Source organism: Sceloporus occidentalis, unplaced genomic scaffold, assembly GCF_023333645.1.
Source record: "Sceloporus occidentalis isolate IW3139 unplaced genomic scaffold, rSceOcc1.0.p SCAF_23, whole genome shotgun sequence".
Taxonomy (NCBI): domain Eukaryota; kingdom Metazoa; phylum Chordata; class Lepidosauria; order Squamata; family Phrynosomatidae; genus Sceloporus; species Sceloporus occidentalis.
The window spans coordinates 13,914,862-13,934,883 of NW_028317003.1; the positions used below are offsets into that span (position 1 = coordinate 13,914,862).

The 20,022-nt window shown below is 40.4% G+C and overlaps 1 protein-coding gene across 1 annotated transcript in view; it reads left to right on the plus strand.

Moving 5' to 3' along the window:
• LOC149300846 (rap guanine nucleotide exchange factor 5-like) overlaps positions 1-392 on the plus strand; it is a 65,520-nt gene extending 65,128 nt beyond the window's left edge. The window contains exon 20 of the mRNA XM_089484883.1: positions 274-392. Coding sequence (XP_089341009.1) covers positions 274-392 — 119 coding nt within the window. The remainder of the gene's footprint in view (positions 1-273) is intronic.
• The last annotated feature ends 19,630 nt before the right edge of the window (positions 393-20,022 follow it).

Here is a 20,022-nt window from a genome sequence, read left to right on the forward strand (position 1 = left end):
GCGTGATTGGCCACAAATGTGGCGGGAGCAGGCGGGATTGCCCACAAATCGGGCGGGAGCGGAACACCCACATTGCGGGAGCGGGATTCAAAAAAGCGGGAGCGGGCGGGATTCAAAAAGCAGTCCCGCGCAGGGCTCTAATGCAAAGCAAGGATTGGGTGATGATGGTGAACTGACTTGTACCCTAACATTCATTATTTAATAAGCAAAAGTGTTTCTGTTGTCTATATATTTTCGTATCATTGTTTAAATTTCTTGTTTTATCTCCAAAAGGCAACGACATTCCTCAGAAAGAACGTCTGGAGGCGAAGTTTTACACGCATCACTTGCATGTGATCGACAACCAGCAGACACTCTTTGAACTTTCGCACAGGATAGAGCCACGGGCATGAGTGCACAACAGACCTACAACAAGAGAGTGCCGATGCCAAGCATGTTGCTTTACTGAGAATCTTACTGAGTTTTATCAGTAGTGGACAAATCTATGTGTAAAAAAAGACTTCAGTCCAGGCTTTGAAGAAAATGGATTTCAAGTTCTGTAACATACACAGCCGTGGCTCCTCAACCTCCTGGATGCTTTTCATGAAACCACACATGTATACACTTTATAGACTTTTGGAGTTAATAGATAAAACCAAGCAAAGTAGCCCTAACACTACTGTAAATATGTAGCCAGATATGTAGTTCTTGTTCTTGGGGCCATGATCTGAACTTCAATACACAAGGTTCTAGTGGCCAAGTAGACTCATTATAAATAATGTTGTGGTAAATATCTTACCATTAAATGTGCTTACAACAAGCTCAGAAGCTCCATGAAAGGTCCTGCTGAGTCCAATGCACATTACATCAAAAGTTATCCCGCATTACCCAGTAGTGACAGTAAGACAGTAGTGACTAGGCTCTGCAAAACTACTGAAATATGATGACATTGCAGAGTGAGCTGAGGTGAGTAAACGAGTTATACCTAATGTATATCAAGGGGTTCTTACCTGGTTAGGTCGCTACTTAACAGCGTATAAAAAGTGTTAATGGTGGTTGCCTATATTGTGTTAGTGGTTATGTTACTTCACCGTGACATTTAGAACCATAACGCTGGCTCCAGTTTTATACTAAACATGAGCTCTTTTTTTTTCTACATGCAGCATTTCAAAAAATCCTAACAGAAACGAGAAAGAATCATTCTGTATTTGGACTTCAGCGCTAACCTCAGCTTGTTGGTTCATGTTGTGTGTTCCCAGAACATTCAGAGCCAAGATACTGCAGGAAAGTTGTCAGCAGTTCAGTGATGATGTGATAAACTTTGAAGAAAAAAAGGGGCGTCTAGTACTGTAGCATAGCAAAGCAGCCCTAGAATGAACTAATTAAAACCAAATTCGAGGCCGTTTGATACTTTAGAATCTACAGTGCCAGAAGAGATTTATGTAAGATATGTTACATCTTCTTTGGTACTAAAACATTTAACGTTTCCAGAACTCTGTATAAAGCACTGGGCATGTTTTAACAATATATTATACATTTATATATTTAATAGCCAGGAGGCTGTTACTACACTACCCAATGTACAAGTCTGGAGTCCCTCGCCGTGACTTAATGCTCTAATCGAATGAAGCTATGTGTTTCATATATACGTTTCTTTTTTTATTTTTGAATGTATTTCTATATTTTATATTACATTGCTGACATCAAAATGATCCAGTAACCATGTTAGTTGTATCGCTGTTTCTGCAGTGCATTCATGCAGTAAAAGCATTTGGAAGGGAGGTATCGCGGAAATATTGGCCTATTTTGTGATTTACAGAGCATGAAATAAGACAAGCTGAAATGGCTGTATAAACTATACATTTTTTTTGACAATAACGTATGTATGTGATAACAATTTCCTAGTAAGTGACTCTCCCTGCAAATATTTATTGATGCTCTATTTTTATGAGGATTAAAATATACGTTGATACTGTAATAAACTGCTTGAAATGTTACGAAGCAATTTATACTCCTGGGATCACATTTTCTAATTATTTAACCTAATGGTGCTCTGTGATATTGAAGCCTTTTACAGGTATTTTTTGTACTGTATAAAACTACAACTTAACTTGTTATGATAAGGCATACAAATGAATCCAAAACCTTCCTGAGCTCAAACAACACTGAGCTAAATCCTTAGCTGGTTTTTGAAATTATAAATTGGCTTTTATTACTTTGTTCCCCATTTTTACTTAAAATTCATATATAATCAAGCACCAGCCAAAATCCCATCTACTCTACCCTTTTTTTCCTAATATAAAGACTCGGACTCTGGTAGGGGGCTGCTCCACTTACGTCCCACTCTCTGATGTTACAAGTGGGCTGGGATAATTTCATATATTAATACTACATGGACGATGTGGAAATCATAACTCATTGTTCATTCCGGTCACCTGTCGGTGTGAATCTGCCCATTCACAATTACCTTCATAGGATCCAGTGGTATTTTGATTACTGTATATTTATGGCATTGGCCATTATAGTAAATATCCTTATTATTGTAACAGTAAAACACACTTGGAAGAACCAATCATTTAGTACTATTTCCATGAGTCTGTATGAGATTTTTGTGCATAGAATGCTTAACTCTCTCTCATTCCTAGCATAGGACAGTGAGTGACGGATGTCTGTAAAACTGCGAGGTCCGTGGCCAGGAAGCTTTACTAGAAGCCTGTGTACATTTTCACGTATTTCGTTGCCCATGCTTATTAATAGAAGCCAAAACAGTACATAATTTCACACGAAAATGCTTTCTAGAACTATAAATAAAGGAGAATGTCAAATCGTAAAATAGTTGAATATTGGCTAAATTGCCCCGGCCAATATCATTTTCGTTAAGTGTCTAACAATTTAGTAATGTATTTATTTTACCACAGACCTCCAAAAACTGTATTATAATAGGTTCCCATTCCCCGGACATGATAATTTACTAAAGGGATCCACTTTATTTTTTGATCTTGGGGCTGCCTGTTTATTTTCAATAGAGTTAAAACTAATTTGCCAGCACTTAAAAAACAAAAACAAAAAGAAAACATTCTTTATATACTTTATGTATTTTTTTCTCAAAAGGCTGTAGTGTATAATCTGTATGTTCAGTAATAATGAAATTATATGTAAATACGCTATTCACTATGTAGAAAGCTGACTATATATTTATTGAGACGCTTGATTTATTTCATGTAAAAAAATGTAACGTTCATACTTTGAGTTCAGTGTATAGGCTTGGAAACCCATACTGTGCACTGGGACATAACTACAAACATACATGTACATATCCTAACAGCTCTATAGTAAGTACTCCGTTCCTTCTGCATGCGAAACTACTGAATATGCCTTTGTTTTACATTGAAATATTCCTTTTGTCCGTGACATTTTTGACTTGTCAGAGTACTTAGAATAGTGCTGTGTTCCTAGTGCATGCAAGCGGACGGCTATACAATCTGGAGTCTGAAATGATTTTGTTTAGCAATATTCAGAACATTCCCTATAATTATAGTCCATTGAAACAAGCATCACGCAGTGAAATGATCTGTCGTGAACCTAGTGATCCCGGATACTCTCCATCAGTGACGCTTTGTGCTAAGGCTGTCAGCCCCACCGCTAGCTAAAAATAATAACTGCTTGGGATTCACAGCCTATCATCCCTTGCTTATGAAGGTAGTGAGTGGTTCTTTGTGGGTTTAGTTAATTGAAATGGGGGTAATCAACATTCCAACTCACCCACTTTACTGTGCATTATAAAGGCCAACCTTGCAGGCCCCAGGCTCCTTATGTTTCAAACTCATTTAATCGAACAAAAGGGAGGTATATAAAACATACAATACTCCACTTATACCATATTTCAAGAGCAACCCCAGCTATAGAATGTAAAGAATCGAATCAAGAGTAACAGTCAATTTAAAGAAGGTTAAATGCTTGGGGTTTTTTTTAAAATCCCAGCTTCTCTAAATGCATTATTGTTGGTTGTCCTGCCCTATAATGGAAAATGCTGGTCATCTCATATTGACTACTGTCAGTACACTTATTACACAATAAACATCATAGTCTGCACTGTGTCGATTTCATTGTGACCTCAGGCCACAAACTAATTGAATCCTGGGATAGCTTTGAACATCTCTTTCCTTCATGAGTGACAACATAATGTACCAATAACCCAGCTCCATAATGTGTAATGTAGTGAGACAAAATACTCGATATTCCGAAGGGGAATTTTTTGAATGCTATTGTCATGGTCCCAGTATCAAACTAGTAAACATAAAGGTAAGAAAATATTTGGTTATTTAGCGTGCCATATAAATATTCTTATATTACTATATTATTAAATTCTGGAAGCATCAGAATGAGTTGATTTCTCAGGGACCCAGGGTAGCGGATGGTGGGATTGATGGACCCTTAATGAAATATAATGATAAGAGTGAAGCAGCCTCTCTGTGGACTTATCACAAATACTGCTTACAGGCAATTTTTGTATTTCTGTGCTTTCTCACTTCTGTATATAACACTATTTGTGTATTTATTAGAGCTTGTAAGCAATAATTTAATTGTAAAAAATGCCAAGCAATATGGGATTTTGACTTGTGCAAGCCACTGTAATATTATATTGCATTTTTTGTTTTTTTTAAATCTCTTTAAAAATAAATTTAAAACAATGTCTTGGTTGCCTTGTTTTCTTTGTGAGCCGTGCATATCTTGAGGTGTATTTACTTTGGGCACTTCCTTAGCCCTGACCCAGGGAAGCACCCTCAGTCACCCTAACTGCTGAGTGATGGAATATGGTGTCATATCCAAGTGACTTTAGCTCCAACTGTACTGCCCTGGCACAGTCCTCCACAGTGTAAATGGGCTGTTAGAGAGATCAGAGATCTCTCTTATAATGGGCCTACTGAGCAGCGAAACACTGGGGGGGAAGTAGTCACCAAACTCTCTTATCAAGTTTTAAGGTAGAGAATGTGTGTATGTGGGTAAGTAACTGGCTCAGTGATAGGAAACAGAGGGTGGTTATTAATGGTACATACTCTGAGTGGGTGACTGTTGCTAGTGGGGTACCACAGGGGTCAGTTTTGGGTCCTATTCTTTTTAATATATTTATTAATGACCTTGTAGAGGGATTGCATAGTAAAGTATCAATCTTTGCAGACGATACTAAGCTCTGTAACGTGGTTAACACAATAGAGGACAGCGCACGATTACAAATGGATCTGCATAGGTTGGAGGCTTGGGCTGGGATGTGGCAGATGAGGTTCAACACAGATAAATGTAAGGTTATGCACATGGGGAAGAAAAATCCAGGCTGGGAATATGTATTAAATGGGAAAACACTGGGGACGACTGACATGGAAAAGGACTTAGGAGTTTTAGTTAACAGTAAATTTACCTGTAGCGACCAGTGTCAGGCAGCTGCTGCTAAGGCAAATAAAATCATGGGGTGCATCAAAAGGGGCATAGATGCCCACGACAAGGAAATAATTCTACCCCTGTACAAGTCACTAGTCAGACCACACATGGAATACTGTGTACAGTACTGGGCACCAGTGTACAAGAAAGATATAGTGGAGCTGGAGAGGGTTCAAAGACGGGCAACCAGAGTAATAAGGGGAATGGGAGGACTACAGTACCCAGAAAGATTATCAGAATTGGGGTTATTTAGTTTGGAAAAAAGACGGCTTAGGGGGGACTTAATAACTATGTATAAATATATAAGGGGACAGTATAGAGATCACTCCCAGGACCTATTTATACCCAGGACTGTATCTATAACAAGGGGACATCCTCTACGGCTGGAGGAAAGAAGGTTTCTACACCAGCACAGACGGGGGTTCTTTACAGTAAGAGCGGTGAGATTATGGAACTCTCTGCCAGAGGAAGTGGTGATGGTAAACTCAATAAAAGAGTTCAAAAGGAGCCTGGACGTGTTTCTTGAAAGCAATAATATTACAAGTTATGGATATTAGATTAATAGGGACAGAACGTTGATCCAGGGATTTATTCTGATTGCCATATTTGGAGTCGGGAAGGAATTTTCCCCCTGGTATGGGGCAATTGGCATCTGCTTCATAAGGGTTTTTTGCCTTCCTCTGGATCAACACAGTAGGGACACAATATGTATATAGGTTGAACTTGATGGACTTTGGTCTTTTTTCAACCTTATGAACTATGTTACTATGTTACTATGTTACTAAGGTATCAGGAACATAGATTGTATGCTTCTTGAAACAGGTGGCTTTTCAGTAAGACTTTGAAGCAGGAATAAGTGGGGGAGAGTCTGATATAGTGAGGTTGGCAATTTCAGATATCAGCCACAGCACAGGTGAAATAAGTGATAAGAGTTTAGGAGAGATGAAGATTATTCCATCTATTTCCCCCCTTAATGTGTTATATTCCTCCATCCTTGCTATCTCTTTTAGACCTTCATGTCTTATATTGGCCTCCACCCCTCCCATCTTTTTTCTGTTATGTACTTTTCTCCTCCATCTGTTCTTGTTATATTCTGCCCCCCCATTTAACATATACTATGGCACACATATGTAAACACACTTAAACACATTTACATATGCTAACACACATACACATGCTTACACATACACTTACTCATTCTCCCCCTCTTACACCACTCCCAACGTACACACACCCTCTCACACCACTTATATATACACATTCATGCACACACAAACACCACACATACACATCCATGCTAACACACAAACACTTATACTTACATACTCACGCTGACACACACTCCATCTCCCACAACTTACACATACATGCTCACACACTTACACATACAACAATCAGCCATAACATTATGACCACTGGCAGGGTGAAGTGAATAGCGCTGATAATCTTGTTATCATGGCACCTGTCAGTGGGTGGGATATACAGTATCAGGGAGCAAGTGAACATTTTGTCTTCAATGTAGATGTGTTAGTAGGAGACAGGGTCATGGGCGGCCAAGGCTCATTGATGCATGTGGTGGGTGAAGGCTGGCCTGTGTGGTCAAATCCAAAAGATGAGCCACTGTAGCTCAACTGCTTAAAACGTTAATGCTGCTTTTGATAGAAAGGTGTCAGAACAGTGCATAGCAGTTTGTTGCGTATGGTGCTGGGCAGCTGCAGACCAGTCGGTGCCCATGCTGACCCCTGTCCACTGCTGAAAGCCCCTACAATGGGCACGTTTGCATAAGAACTGGACTACGGAGCAATGGAAGGGCATGGTCTGATGAAATGCATTTTCTTTGACATCATGTGGAAAGCCGGGTGTATGTGCATCGCTTACCTGGAGAACACATGACACCAGGATACATCCATGGAGGCCCCAGCTCGCAATTTAAAGGATCTGCTGCTAAGGTCTTGGTGCCAGATACCACAGCACACCTTCACAGGTCTAGTGGAGTCCATGCCTTGACAGGTCAGGGCAGTTTTGGCCGCAAAAGGGGGACCTACACGATATCAGGCAGGTGGTCAAAATGTTATGGTTTATCTGTGTATACTCACTCACACATTCATGCTCACATACTTGTACATAGACAATCATGCTCACGTACAAACATACATACTCCCTCCAGCCCACACCATCTTATTTCTCCTGAAGCTTTCACTCTGGTGCCTGTACACTGTGTAAGCAGTCTCGGTTTCCTTTCTCCCATTATGTTAAAATTGTTTAGAATTAAAACATTTTTAGAAAGTGGTTGCAGGGGGTCACTGGTGCCCCCTTGAGATACAGGCGGCCAGATCATGGAGAAGGGCTAGTAAAAATCCAGGGGGGACAAGCCCCCCCCTGTGGACACTGATGAGAATGTAAGTTGTGTGCAGAGCTTGCTATGATCTCTGGTGACACCCCTGATAAGAACCATTCGGTCCACCTAGTTTGCTGTTTTTCCTGATATAAAGACCCAAACCTTAATCAGTCTTTGGTCTTGCCGGACAGGCAAGGTATTTTCTTTTGTTGCTGTGTTGTTATATTTCGTTTGTCTTTGCAACCTTTCTAATAAACCCGACCCTGTGTCAGATTGCACGAACTTACTGCTGTTTGCCTGGTTTGAATGAAGACGGGCACTTGTCCCTTGACCTCGGCGAGGGGCGATCCCTGACCTATCTCGCAATAGTCATATGCTTTTCCCATCCTCGCTGAAATATCCAGTGAGTGGATTGTATGTGGAGTGTCACTACCAAATAAATACATTTGTTGCAAGCATAAGGGATTGTCCACTAGACTTGGCTACTGCCTAGGACCTCTGGCCAAGTATGGGCCAAAACAGGATTGTAACCCCTTAAGGACAATTGGCGGTCCCAAAACCCATTGAAAACAATGCATTTTGAGCCCGTACATGTACAGGGTTTGTCATTAAGGGGTTAAGAAAGCATTATTGTGGGCAAGGTACTTGCTTGGTCTGTTGTTTTTCATCAGACATTAAACAAAAGATGTGAGTGACATCTTCTGGACAATTTTATGAAGTGCACATCCAAATAAGGATGAAAATGCATTATTTTGAAAAGCCTGTACAGGTGCCTATTGATGTTAATAAAAATTGAGTAGATATAAATCTAAATCTATTATTACATATACACTAAATGGGCCAAAGTATTGGGACACACCTCTTAATTATTGAATTCAGGTGTCTGAATCAGACCCATTGCCACAGGTGTATAAACAGGGGTGGGCTGGGCCGGGGGGCAAGGGGGCAATTGCCCCCCAGGCCGCCCGAAATCTAATCTAAACGGCCGCTGGTTGCTGATGCCGCCGGCCGGCGCTACTTTAATACTTTTTTTTAAAATATAATATGGCAAGCCGGATCGGCTATTAAATGAAAAAAAAAATAGTATTAAAGCAGCGCCAGCCGGCGGCATCAGCACCCAGCGGCCGTATGCAATGGCCGCCAAGTGATGGGAGCAGCGTGAGGGGTGAAAGCTCCGCCCCCTCGCACTCACCTTTCACCCCTCACGCTGCTCCCATCACTATGCGGCCATCAGATTGTTGGAAATCAAATCTGAACGGCCGCTGGGTGCTGATGCTGCCGGCCGGCGCTACTTTAATACTTTATTTATTTATTTTTAATATGCCGATCCGGCATATGAAATAAATAAAAAAAAGGCCCAGCGGCCGTTTAGATTTCCAGCAGTCTGATGGCCGCATAGTGATGGGAGCAGCGTGAGGGGTGAAAGGTAAGTGCGATGGGGCGGAGCCACTTCACTTGACTTGCCCCCCAGGCCTTAGGCTGCCAGCCCTCCCCTGTGTATAAAATCAAGCACCTAGCCATGCAGTCTGCATTCACAAACGTGTGAGAAAAATTGGTCATTCTGAAGAGCTCAGTGAATTAATGTGTGGTACTGTGCTAAGTCAGTTTGTGAAGTTTCATCCTGGCTAGATATTCCACAGTCAACTGTAAGTTATATTATTGGAAAGTGGAAGCATTTAAGAACAGCCACAAAGCGGAAGACCACGTAAAGTCACAGAGCGGGGTCACCGAGTGCTGTTTTTCAGGGGCTGAGCCCCTTACTTCCAGTGAAGAGAAATATTAATGCTTCAGCATACTAAGACATTTTGGACAATGCTCTGTTTCCAACTTTGTGGGAACAGTTTCAGAAACGCCATTTTCTATTCCAGCATGACTGTGTCCCAGTGCACAAAGCAAAGTCCATAAAGACATAGTTGGATGAGTTTGGTGTGCAAGAACATTGTGGCCCACACAGAACCCTGACCTCAACCCCATCGAACACCTTTGGGACGAACTGGAGTGGAGATTGCGAGCCAGGCCTTCTCGTCCAACAGGTTAGGGCCTGACAAATGAAACGCTCCAAAATTATGTGGAAAGACTTCTCAGAAGAGTGGAAGCTGTTATAGCTGCAGAGGGAGGACCAAACACAAATAAAAGTCTATGTATTTAGAATGCAATGTCATAAAATTCCCTGTTGGTATAAAAATCAGGTGCCCCAATACTTTTCTCCATATACACATACATATGAACATACAAATACAAGAATACACGCACATGCCCCCCAACTGTTCTGATTTGGGCAGGAAAGTCCCGATTTTGTGTAAGAGATGTGGATAAAGGGGTGTAAGGGCAATGTATGTGTATGTATGTGTGTTTGTAAGCTTGGGGTGTATGTATGGGCAGGTGTGTGTAAGAGCAGTGTATGTGTATATGGATATGTGAAGGCAGGTGTGTGTAAGGGCAGTGTATGTGTTTATGTGTGTAAAGGCAGGTGTGTGTAAGGGCAGTGTATGTGTCCATGTGTGTGTGTAAAGGCAGGTGTGTGTTAGGGTAGTGTATGTGTATGTGTGTATGTAAAGGCATGTGTGTAAGGGCAGTGTATGTGTGTACGTGCAAAGACAGGTGTGTGTAAGGGCAGTGTACATGTATACTGTATGTGTGTGTGTGTGTGTGTGTGTGTAAGGGCAGTGTATATGTGTGTTTATGACCAGGTGTGTGTGAGGGGAGAGTATGTGTATAAATGAGTGTGTGCAAGGGCAGTGTATGTGTATATGTGTGTTTATGGGCAGGTGTGTGTGAAGGCAGTGTGTATGGACAGGTGTGTGTAAGGGCAGTGTATGTTTATATGTGTAATTCAGTATGTAAGGATCCTAGGAGGGAGGCTAACATTAGCCTTTTTTAATAAAAAAAATCTCTGCTGCTGTTGACTACTCTTCCAATGATACTCAGCCAGCATTGTGGTGGACACCTGGCTGAGACTCATGGGAATTGTAGTTCACAGCTAGCATCTGCAGCTTTACTGTTGACTGCACTTTCCATGATGCTCAGCCAGCATCATGGAAGCAGTATGTCTGGCTGAGCCTCATGTGAACTGTAGTTAACAGCAGATGATGTGACATGTGTTAGTTGTGAATTACAACTCCCATGATGCCTAGTCATGGTGGACACCTGGCTGGCTGAGCATCATGGGAATTGTAATTCACAGCTAACATCTGCAGCTTTATCTACTGTTAACTGCACTTCCCATGATGCTCAGCCAGCATCATGGAAGTAGTATGTCAGGCTGAGCCTCATGGGACTTCAATTGTGTTGGTTATTTTTTATATGCATCACTGTGCTGACAAAATCGAAGTTTGTTTTAAGTGGCAATGCAAGCGCAACATTGTAAAGTGCAATTGCTTGTATTGGTGAGTTCCACAAGAGTGATTGAAAAAAATAAGTGTCCATCTTTCACATTTTGAAATGTTGGGAGGTTTGCACACACATACACACACACACACATATACAATGCCCTATACTAATATTGGCACCTTTGGTAAATATGAGCAATGAATGCTGTGAAAATTTGTCTTTACTGTTTAACCATCTGATCTTTTCTTCAAAAATACACAAAATACTCTGCTCTCATGGATAGCAAACAATTGCAAACACAACACAGGTTTATCCAAACATAATATGAGAAAAACATATTTGAAGAATATTCCCATTGATATTTTACATTATTTTAGTACACCTGGGTGACTAGGAACAGGAAATTGTTTAACCATGACTTCCTGTTTCCACAAAGATTATAAATATTAGGTAACACATAGACCACATTCCCTTAATCGTTCATCACAGTGGGTAAGACCAAGGAATATAGCTGTGATGTGTGATAAAAGGTTGTTGAGGTTAACAAAATGGCGAGTGACAACAAGAAAATAGCAAACTTGTTGAACATGCCGATTTCCACCATCAAGGAAATAACTAAGAAGTTCAAGTCAACTGGAAATGTTATAAATCAACCTGGAAGAGGACTTTTGTCTATATTGTCTCAACGCACTGTGAAGAGGATGGATTGAGTGGCCAAAAAATCTCCAAGGATCACAGCTGGAGAATTGCAGACGTTGGGGACATCTTGGGAACAGAAAGTCTCCAAACAGTCTCCAAAACTACAATCTGATGATGCCTACATCACCACAAGTTGTTTGAAAGAGTTTCAAGAAAAAAAGCCTCCACGCTCATTCAAAAACAAACTCAACCATCTTCAGATGCCAGACACTACTGGAAGTTTGGTTCTATGGTCAGATGAAACCAAAATGGAGCCTTTGGGCAATAAACATCAGAGTTGGGTTTGGCACACACAGAGAGACAGCCATATGGAAAAGTACCTCATGCCGACGGTTAAATATGGTGATAGCTCTTTAATGTTTTGTGGATGGTTTTCTGCCAGATGACCTGGACATTTTGTTAGGGTACAGGGCATCATGAACTCAACTATCAAATATCAACAGATATTAAATGAAAATCTACCATGGCCATCCCAGTCCCCTGATTTGAACCCTATAGAAAACCTGTGGGGTGAACTGAAGAGGAGAGTCTACCAGCATCAACCTCGGAATTTGAAGGATCTGAAAAGATTCTGTATGGAGGAATAGTATCCTTGCCATGCATTCCTCAACCTCATCAGGCGTTCTACGAGAAGACTCAGAGCTGTTATATCAGCAAAGGGAGGAAGCATAAAGTATTGACTAAAAGAGTGCCAATAATTGTGCCACACATATATTTTACAATGTTTTTTGTAAACACACACTACACACGGTACTTACCGCATCCTCCACTTCCCTCCAGTATGCTCCTTGCGGCCTGTAGCTCCCTCACTAAGCGGCAATCTGATCAATTACTATGACGTGCTGCAATCATCCTTCCTCCCTGACTCTGCGCACAGAGAAGTAATGCCATTTCCAGGCACGCAGTATCAGCGTGGGAGAATGATTACTGCAAGATCGGATCATCGCTTCGCGGGACAGGTGAGAGGTATGGAGCCATCAGAATGCCGGGACCCTGGTGCAATTGCCCCATGTGATCTGCCGTTAATCCGGCTCTGCACACACAAACTCACTGGAACATCTTTTACTTGTGGTATCTGACATTAAATGTTAATTATACTAGGATTATATGGGTCCTAAACTGAATAAATGTAACTGTACTTGAGCAAATCCTATCAAAATAAATCTTAATCTTTATTCAAATGATTGAGTAAATGTATGCCTAATATCACCAAATATAGTCACACAAACACTTAAAAAAGTGTTCCCAAAATTTCAGTCTTAAACTATATACTAGGATATTTTCAATATACTAATGCTGTGGAATTCCACAGAAATAATAGATACATCTGGTACCATGGTTCAATAGGGTCACTGCTCTGACCAAATCACTGTTTCTTGACTCCTGGGAAAATATCTCTTCTGGACCTAAATCTTAACAAAAAACACAAAAAAGAAAACAGTTATAAACTCAACACATGTTTTCCAATGGTTATCGTGCTTTTATTGGGGATATAAAGGGGAGCACTGTAGAAAAACATGTAGATATTAGGGGTGGCAACACAGCCTAATTACTATTGTATATACACCTTTACACTAATCGCTCACACTTGAACACCCAAATGTTATGTACGTTGTGCTATCAAATTCAATAAATAACTTTAAATATAGGCTGGATGATGACATATATTTGGTTATAAAGGCATGATTAGTTATAGCCTAGTAATTCAGTGAGTCGAACCCTTAATGACAATTGACGTGCCAGGCACGTCACATAAATGTATACAGTTAGTGACAATTGATGTGTCTGGAACATCATGGTGTTAAATGAGCTTAGAAAGCGATCAACCATGGATTTCTTTGCTCAGCCACCAAAAGAATTTGCAGTGGTGCTTTATGATCACTCTGGAGAGATCACATTCACCATATTGTAAGGCTTTATTCCTTTCAAATGTGGTGGCATCCTGCTGCTGGAAAGAGCAATCTTTACTCTGCTGGTGTTGCTAAAATGCCTCCATATTGAGGTATTCAACAACACCAAAAAAAAAACCAGGGCATCCGTGTGATAGCTCTCCAGAGTGTTCACAACTGCCATATTGCCTGAGCTCGCCGTGCAGATTGACCAGCAATGTAAAAAATGTAATACAAGTTTTACAAAAATAATAAAGACTGGGGAACCATTCAGATCAAATAAAATGCCAAAAATAATAAGAATTTCTTAAAGTATGTAAAAATCAGTGCCCCTCCCACTAATGATATACATGAAAAACTCTTTCTTGTCCCCAAAGTACATGCATAGGAAAAAATAGTATAGAATGTAAAGGGCCATTTTATCCTCGTGTAAAATAGCAACACACTACGTGTACTTATTGCCCTATAACTTGTAATTAATAACAAAACAAGAAGGGGTTAAAATGACTTCAATGTGGGTTTTGTGTTGCCTTATTCTGAATGGTAGAACTTGATGGACTGTTTTTTTCCAAATAAATTACTAAGTTGCTATGGATCCTGATGGATGGCAGCCTAGAGCTAATCGCAAGCCAGTGACACAATCAGGCATTGCCAGGAGGCAGAACGCTCTATCCTCACCCATCCTTTGGACCTAGCCCATGCCTGGTGTATTCAGTATGTGATTCAATGCTTGAGGTCGACATGACCAATCTGTGTCTGGAATGTCCCCAGCTCAATTTTGAACCTCCTATTGCCAGCTCGTCCAGATCTGTTAAGGTTGGCATTGGTTGTCACATTTTATTTTATTGTAATAGCTGGTGTTCCCAAATACATCTTCATAATTTAATAATCAAAGATAATGTATTGTGGGCCAATGGGCCCCAAAGTCAATACATCTAAAAGCAATGGCTTAAAAACATATTCCCGTTTAGCAGTAACACAATCAAACTCTTAATTCACAGAAGACCTTGTCAAACTCTGCTTATGTGTCTTCATGTAAAGTTTCCTTTTTCTGTATTGTAGTTAGTTATTATACTATTGAAAAATATAAAAGGTGTAAACATTAGCTTTGAACACTAGTGGGAGCTTTTGTTCCATACTTGAATTTTAGCAGAATTAAAATGATCAAACTGTAATGTGTGTATTATCTGATCTAGGCAAACCCACCAAAAGACAAAAATCATCATTAATCTTCCAGAATAAGCACCATACTTAAATTTGAGGTCAAAAGAGTTTTTCTAATCATTTTATGTCTTCCTTGAAAGCTAGTATAAATTTCTGACATTTTAATATATTGGAGCTATAAAAACAAAACACAACTTTAAAATAAATTAAGAAAATAAAACAGACAAATATTTAAGGAAGTCTCTTAAACTGTATAATTTATAGCAATTTGGTGATAGCGCTAAAAAGGGATTTGCCATTTAAGTAACCCAGGTTATTCAATGTGTTTGTACTTAATATACCTTTTAATTGGTATATATTGCTTAATAAAACTATTTTTCTAAAATGTGACAAAGATAATTAGAATAAATAAGAATAATTAAAACATGTATAACCAACTGCACCTAACTGAGTGGAAACCAAAATATATCTGAGTTTGTTGCTTCTATCATGGAGTGGAAATCTGCATTGCATGGCGTGATAGACAGAGGCTGTACATGGACACTCGTGTCCTTCTCACGGCTTAAGGAAGTATGTGCGGCCCATAGGCAGTGATATACTTGGCTTGGGCACTGCCATAAACCTGGCCCAGGGCAGCACTCTTAGCCCTCCTCACTGTTGAGTACCATGCTGAGTACTGGCATTTGATGTCACTCGGTACCCCGTGTCTTGAAGGCACAGAGTGCCTTTTTCTGCGTACCATGGAAGCTGTGCCTGCTCACACACTTCTGTAGTGTAAATTAGCCTGTGAGAGTTCAGAGATATCCCAAGTAACTGGCCCATTGTGCAGCGGCACACCAGGACCCCGATTCCCCATGGACCATCAGTACCTAAAGGACGGAAATGTCCCCCACAAAATACATGAATATTATTACTGTTGTATGTATGTGATTTAGTTTGTTTTATAAGGAACATATGATATCATTTAGATTGCGATGATGACAAATTATCCCAAAGGTGATTCTTCCATGTTTATGTGAGAAGGCCTTGACTAGTGGCAGCTTCTCACCTCTAACTAATACATGTTTAAATTAATACAAATAAACTGATGTAGAAGTCATACAAAATAAAGACAAATGGTTTAGTTTTTGGAATGTTATTGTAAAGTACTGATTTCTGTGACAAAACGTAGAATACTAATTTCCGAAATCATCTCTACGTTCGTCGCGCTAATCAGAAAGCCTGTCCGGGCCAATCAGTTTCCAATAATATGAGGTGGAAAATAATGTAACGGAGAGCAAGTCATGATGACTGCTCCCAGTAGTATACATCTATCAGTCATATCATAGCAAACATTTTACAATTCGTATAAATATTGCTTTTTTCTGTAGATGCAATTTCTTAGTTAGTTGAACTGCAAAACGTAACATTTTGGAACTTGACAGATATGCTTTGATGATTTTCATCCCTTAATAACAATGCTTACTATGTTTATGAAAATAAGATGTCTATGGGACTCACACCTTGGTGAAGAGTAATGAAAAAAATGTGAAAAACATTAATAATAATTAATTTAATTTCTTAATGCAACTTTTGTTTTAAAAAAAAACTTTGAGAGATGGCTGAGACAGGTATTGTTTTTATAAGTTACCTAAAAATCCTGCTTTGGCATTAAGGTCTCATAGTCAGGTACTGGTCAAGTATCCCCTTTTAGTTCAGTACAAATAAAAAGACACTTTTTGCACCGTAGAAAGTAGCAGGTAAAGAGATTTTTGTGGAGATTTAGTCAGCGTTGGCGCTGCTCCATTTGGCTACCACAGTTCTACAACCTATTTATCAAACACTATTAATGTAATGAGCCTGTAAGCCACCCAGCTCATTACAATAATAATACAGCTCGGTGAACTTTGTGTGTGTTTTACTGGGCAAAATGCTGGCTTTTGGGAACCAAATTAGAGTAACTCTGATCAGATGTTAACCACTGTGTTGCAGGTGTTTACAAGACAAATAATTTTTTTAACATAAACAAGGAGTATACACTTTATATACATAAAACATTTAAATAAATGAATGAAGAGTAGGTTGATGAGACTCCTGCCAGACTGGCTGACCCGGTCATTTAGTATCTGTGACCCATGACGGCCCACATATTTATTATCACGTTAGACTGCAACATTCATTGGCTGGCTTAAAAAATACTGGCCAGTTATCAGAAAAAAGCTGCTAGTTATCCATTTAAAGTCCAGCCAAATGGCAGCACAATATTATGGCGCACAACCATATTATATATTAAATATCCAAACTTCCTTTCAGTCCCATTCTGGGACACTTTGTGTCAAACCCATTTATACCATTTTTTGTTGTAACTGTGACACCTTTCTAAAACCCCCCAATGTGTTTTCTCATAATTCTTCAAGTAATTTCATTGGGTTATTTTCTCACATTATTTCAAGGTCTTTCTAGCCATGCATTATGCTGGGCCACCTCAGCCCTTGCTTGCAGATCATTGGAGTTGACCCTTCATAGTTCATACAAGTCTGTGAGGCAGTTATGTCATATCAGTCATTAATATACAAACAGGTATATTACATTACATTACATTACATTTATTTATAAAGCGCCGGCCGATTACGCAGCGCTGTAACATTCATTAGAACAATTTATAAACAAACACAATAACACATACAATAACAAACTGGTGCAAAGGAGAAGAGGGCCCTGCTCTTGCGAGCTTACAATCTAGCCGGTGGTTGAGGGGAGCGAGACAATAGGAGAGGACAGCTTGGGTGAGGATGAGTTGATCTGCTTCTGATGTGTTGAAGCCGTTTGATCCGATGGCTGTAATTAGGATGATGGTTGGGAGTGCTGGGAAGCAATGTTGTACGCTTCCCTGAACAAGTGGGTTTTCAGAGAGGTTTTGAAAGTTGTGTACGAGGCAGAAAGTCTGACTGAACGGGGAAGGGGGTTCCACAGGAGGGGAGCGGCACGGGTGAAATCCTGAATGCGGGAGTGGGAAGAGGTAACAACAGTAGAAGAAAGCAGCAGGTCATGACAGGAACGAAGAGGGCGGGTAGGGATGTATTTGGATAGGAGTGTAGAGATGTAAGGGGGTGCTGAGTTGTTGAGGGCTCTATAGGTCAGGGTTAGAAGTTTAAATTTGATTCTGAAGGGTATGGGGAGCCAGTGAAGTGATTGGCATAGTGGAGCAGCAGATGAGGAGCGGCGGCAGAGAAAGATTAATCTAGCTGCAGTGTTGAGGATAGATTGAAGCGGTGAAAGGCGGGAGAGGGGGAGACCGGTTAGTAGGGAGTTGGAATAATCCAGGCAGGATATCACAAGGGAGTGGATTAGTAATTTGGTGGTATTTTGTGTGAGGAAAGGGCGGATTCGGGAGATTTTTTCAGGTGGAGGCGGCAGGATTTGGTGAGGGACTGGATGTGAGGGATGAAGGAGAGAGCAGAGTCGAGGGTGACACCAAGGCAGCGAACCTGGTCTGGAAACAGTGACTCTGTACTACAAAAAAAAAGCTTTGACATGGAATGAGGTGAAAGACTTATGACCTTAGATGCGACCTTGCTCCTCTACCACCTAAATGCCATGTTCATTGGCTTACAGTTGCTTTCTACTCCTTGGATTCTTCACATTTGTAATTTAATCAGAGTAAGTCTTTTCCAACAAGAGTGTTATTGTGAAGAACATTTAGATAAAATTAGAACTGGTCACATTGGAGCAAGCTCAAGCCAGGTTCTGACCCAATAGCTGTCTAGTCCAGGCCCTTCAGAAGGGTGGGAACGTGAGCCACAGCATCTTTGTCTAATACGTCTGGTCCTTTACAGAGTTTGTTTACATGCATCATTGTGCACATACAGAGGGCTTTCCATAACCAATAGGCGTACACATCCAGTGCTTTAAATGGAATGGGTATTTTTTCAGGGCAATGGCTGAAATAAAATGAAGCACCTGACATTTTATATATAGACATCCTGTTCATTTTCAGTTCTCTGCCATATAGCCAAGCACCATTGATGCTTCACTGATACAACCACCCAGCTCATTAGATAAATGGCACGTTCAGTCTATTATTTTGATCTCGTGAAACAGGTAACATAAAAGATTCATACTTCATGCTGATTGATATTTTACACCTGTGCTGTGAGCAAATACTTATTTACGTTTTCAATGGTGCAGAAAAAGAGATACCTGTGTTCTATTATATGAGATAATAAGTTCTGCATTTATGGCCCCAAAAGCTCTTTTTGTCCTTTTTTCTGTCTGGACTTTAAATCCATGTCAATGTTTACTATCCCTCTTTTCATGACTTAAGCAAATAGCTCAATGCCCTTCAGTTGGACTTTGCGTGACAAACTGGAGCACTGGACAACTTTTCCCATGATTTAAGAATACCTTTCCTTATATTGCAAGCATTAATGTGAAGATGATCTGAGTGCCACACTTAAGAAATATGAGCCTCTCTCCCCTTCAATAAACAAATAGCAGTTATTTATATTTATTTTTGTTTATATTGTATTTTGGTCTTGCTGCTGATTTGAAGAAAATAAATATTTCAATTTTATCTGGATCTGGAATTGGCTTTTCTATTACCATAGAAGACAAGTGGTTCTGAAAGATCTCTGACGAACTCCTTGTGTTTTAAAGGATGTTCAGTCACAGTATGTATGTAATTGTGTGTGTGTGCATTGATGTATAATTGTTGTATGAACATGGATGTGTAATTGTGTGTGTGTTTGAGCATGGATGTGTAATTGTGTGTCATTTATGTAGGTGTGTTTACATATGTGTGCCAGAGTGTATGTTGGAATGGGGTGCAAGGGGCAAAGAATGCCCAGAGAAGCTGTTTGGGGGCAAATATGGCACAGATAAGCTGTTTGGGGGCACTGACAAGCTGGGGCAAAGATGGCACCGATAGGCTGTTCTGGGGCTAGGATGGCACTAATAAGCTGCTTGGGGCAAAGGCACTAACAAGCTGTTTGGTGGAAAAGGTGCCGCTCACAAGCTGTTTACATGGCACTGTGGGACATGTTGCTTGGTGAAGTTGGAGGGGCCCGGGGGGATTTTCACACCAGATCCCTGAAGAGTGTGGCACCACCGTCTTACTGGTTTGCCAGATGGCCAGTCCCACCCTATGACCACATCACAGAGAAGGCTGAATCATAGGAAGGTAATTTGCCAAGTAATGCAAGAGAAGTG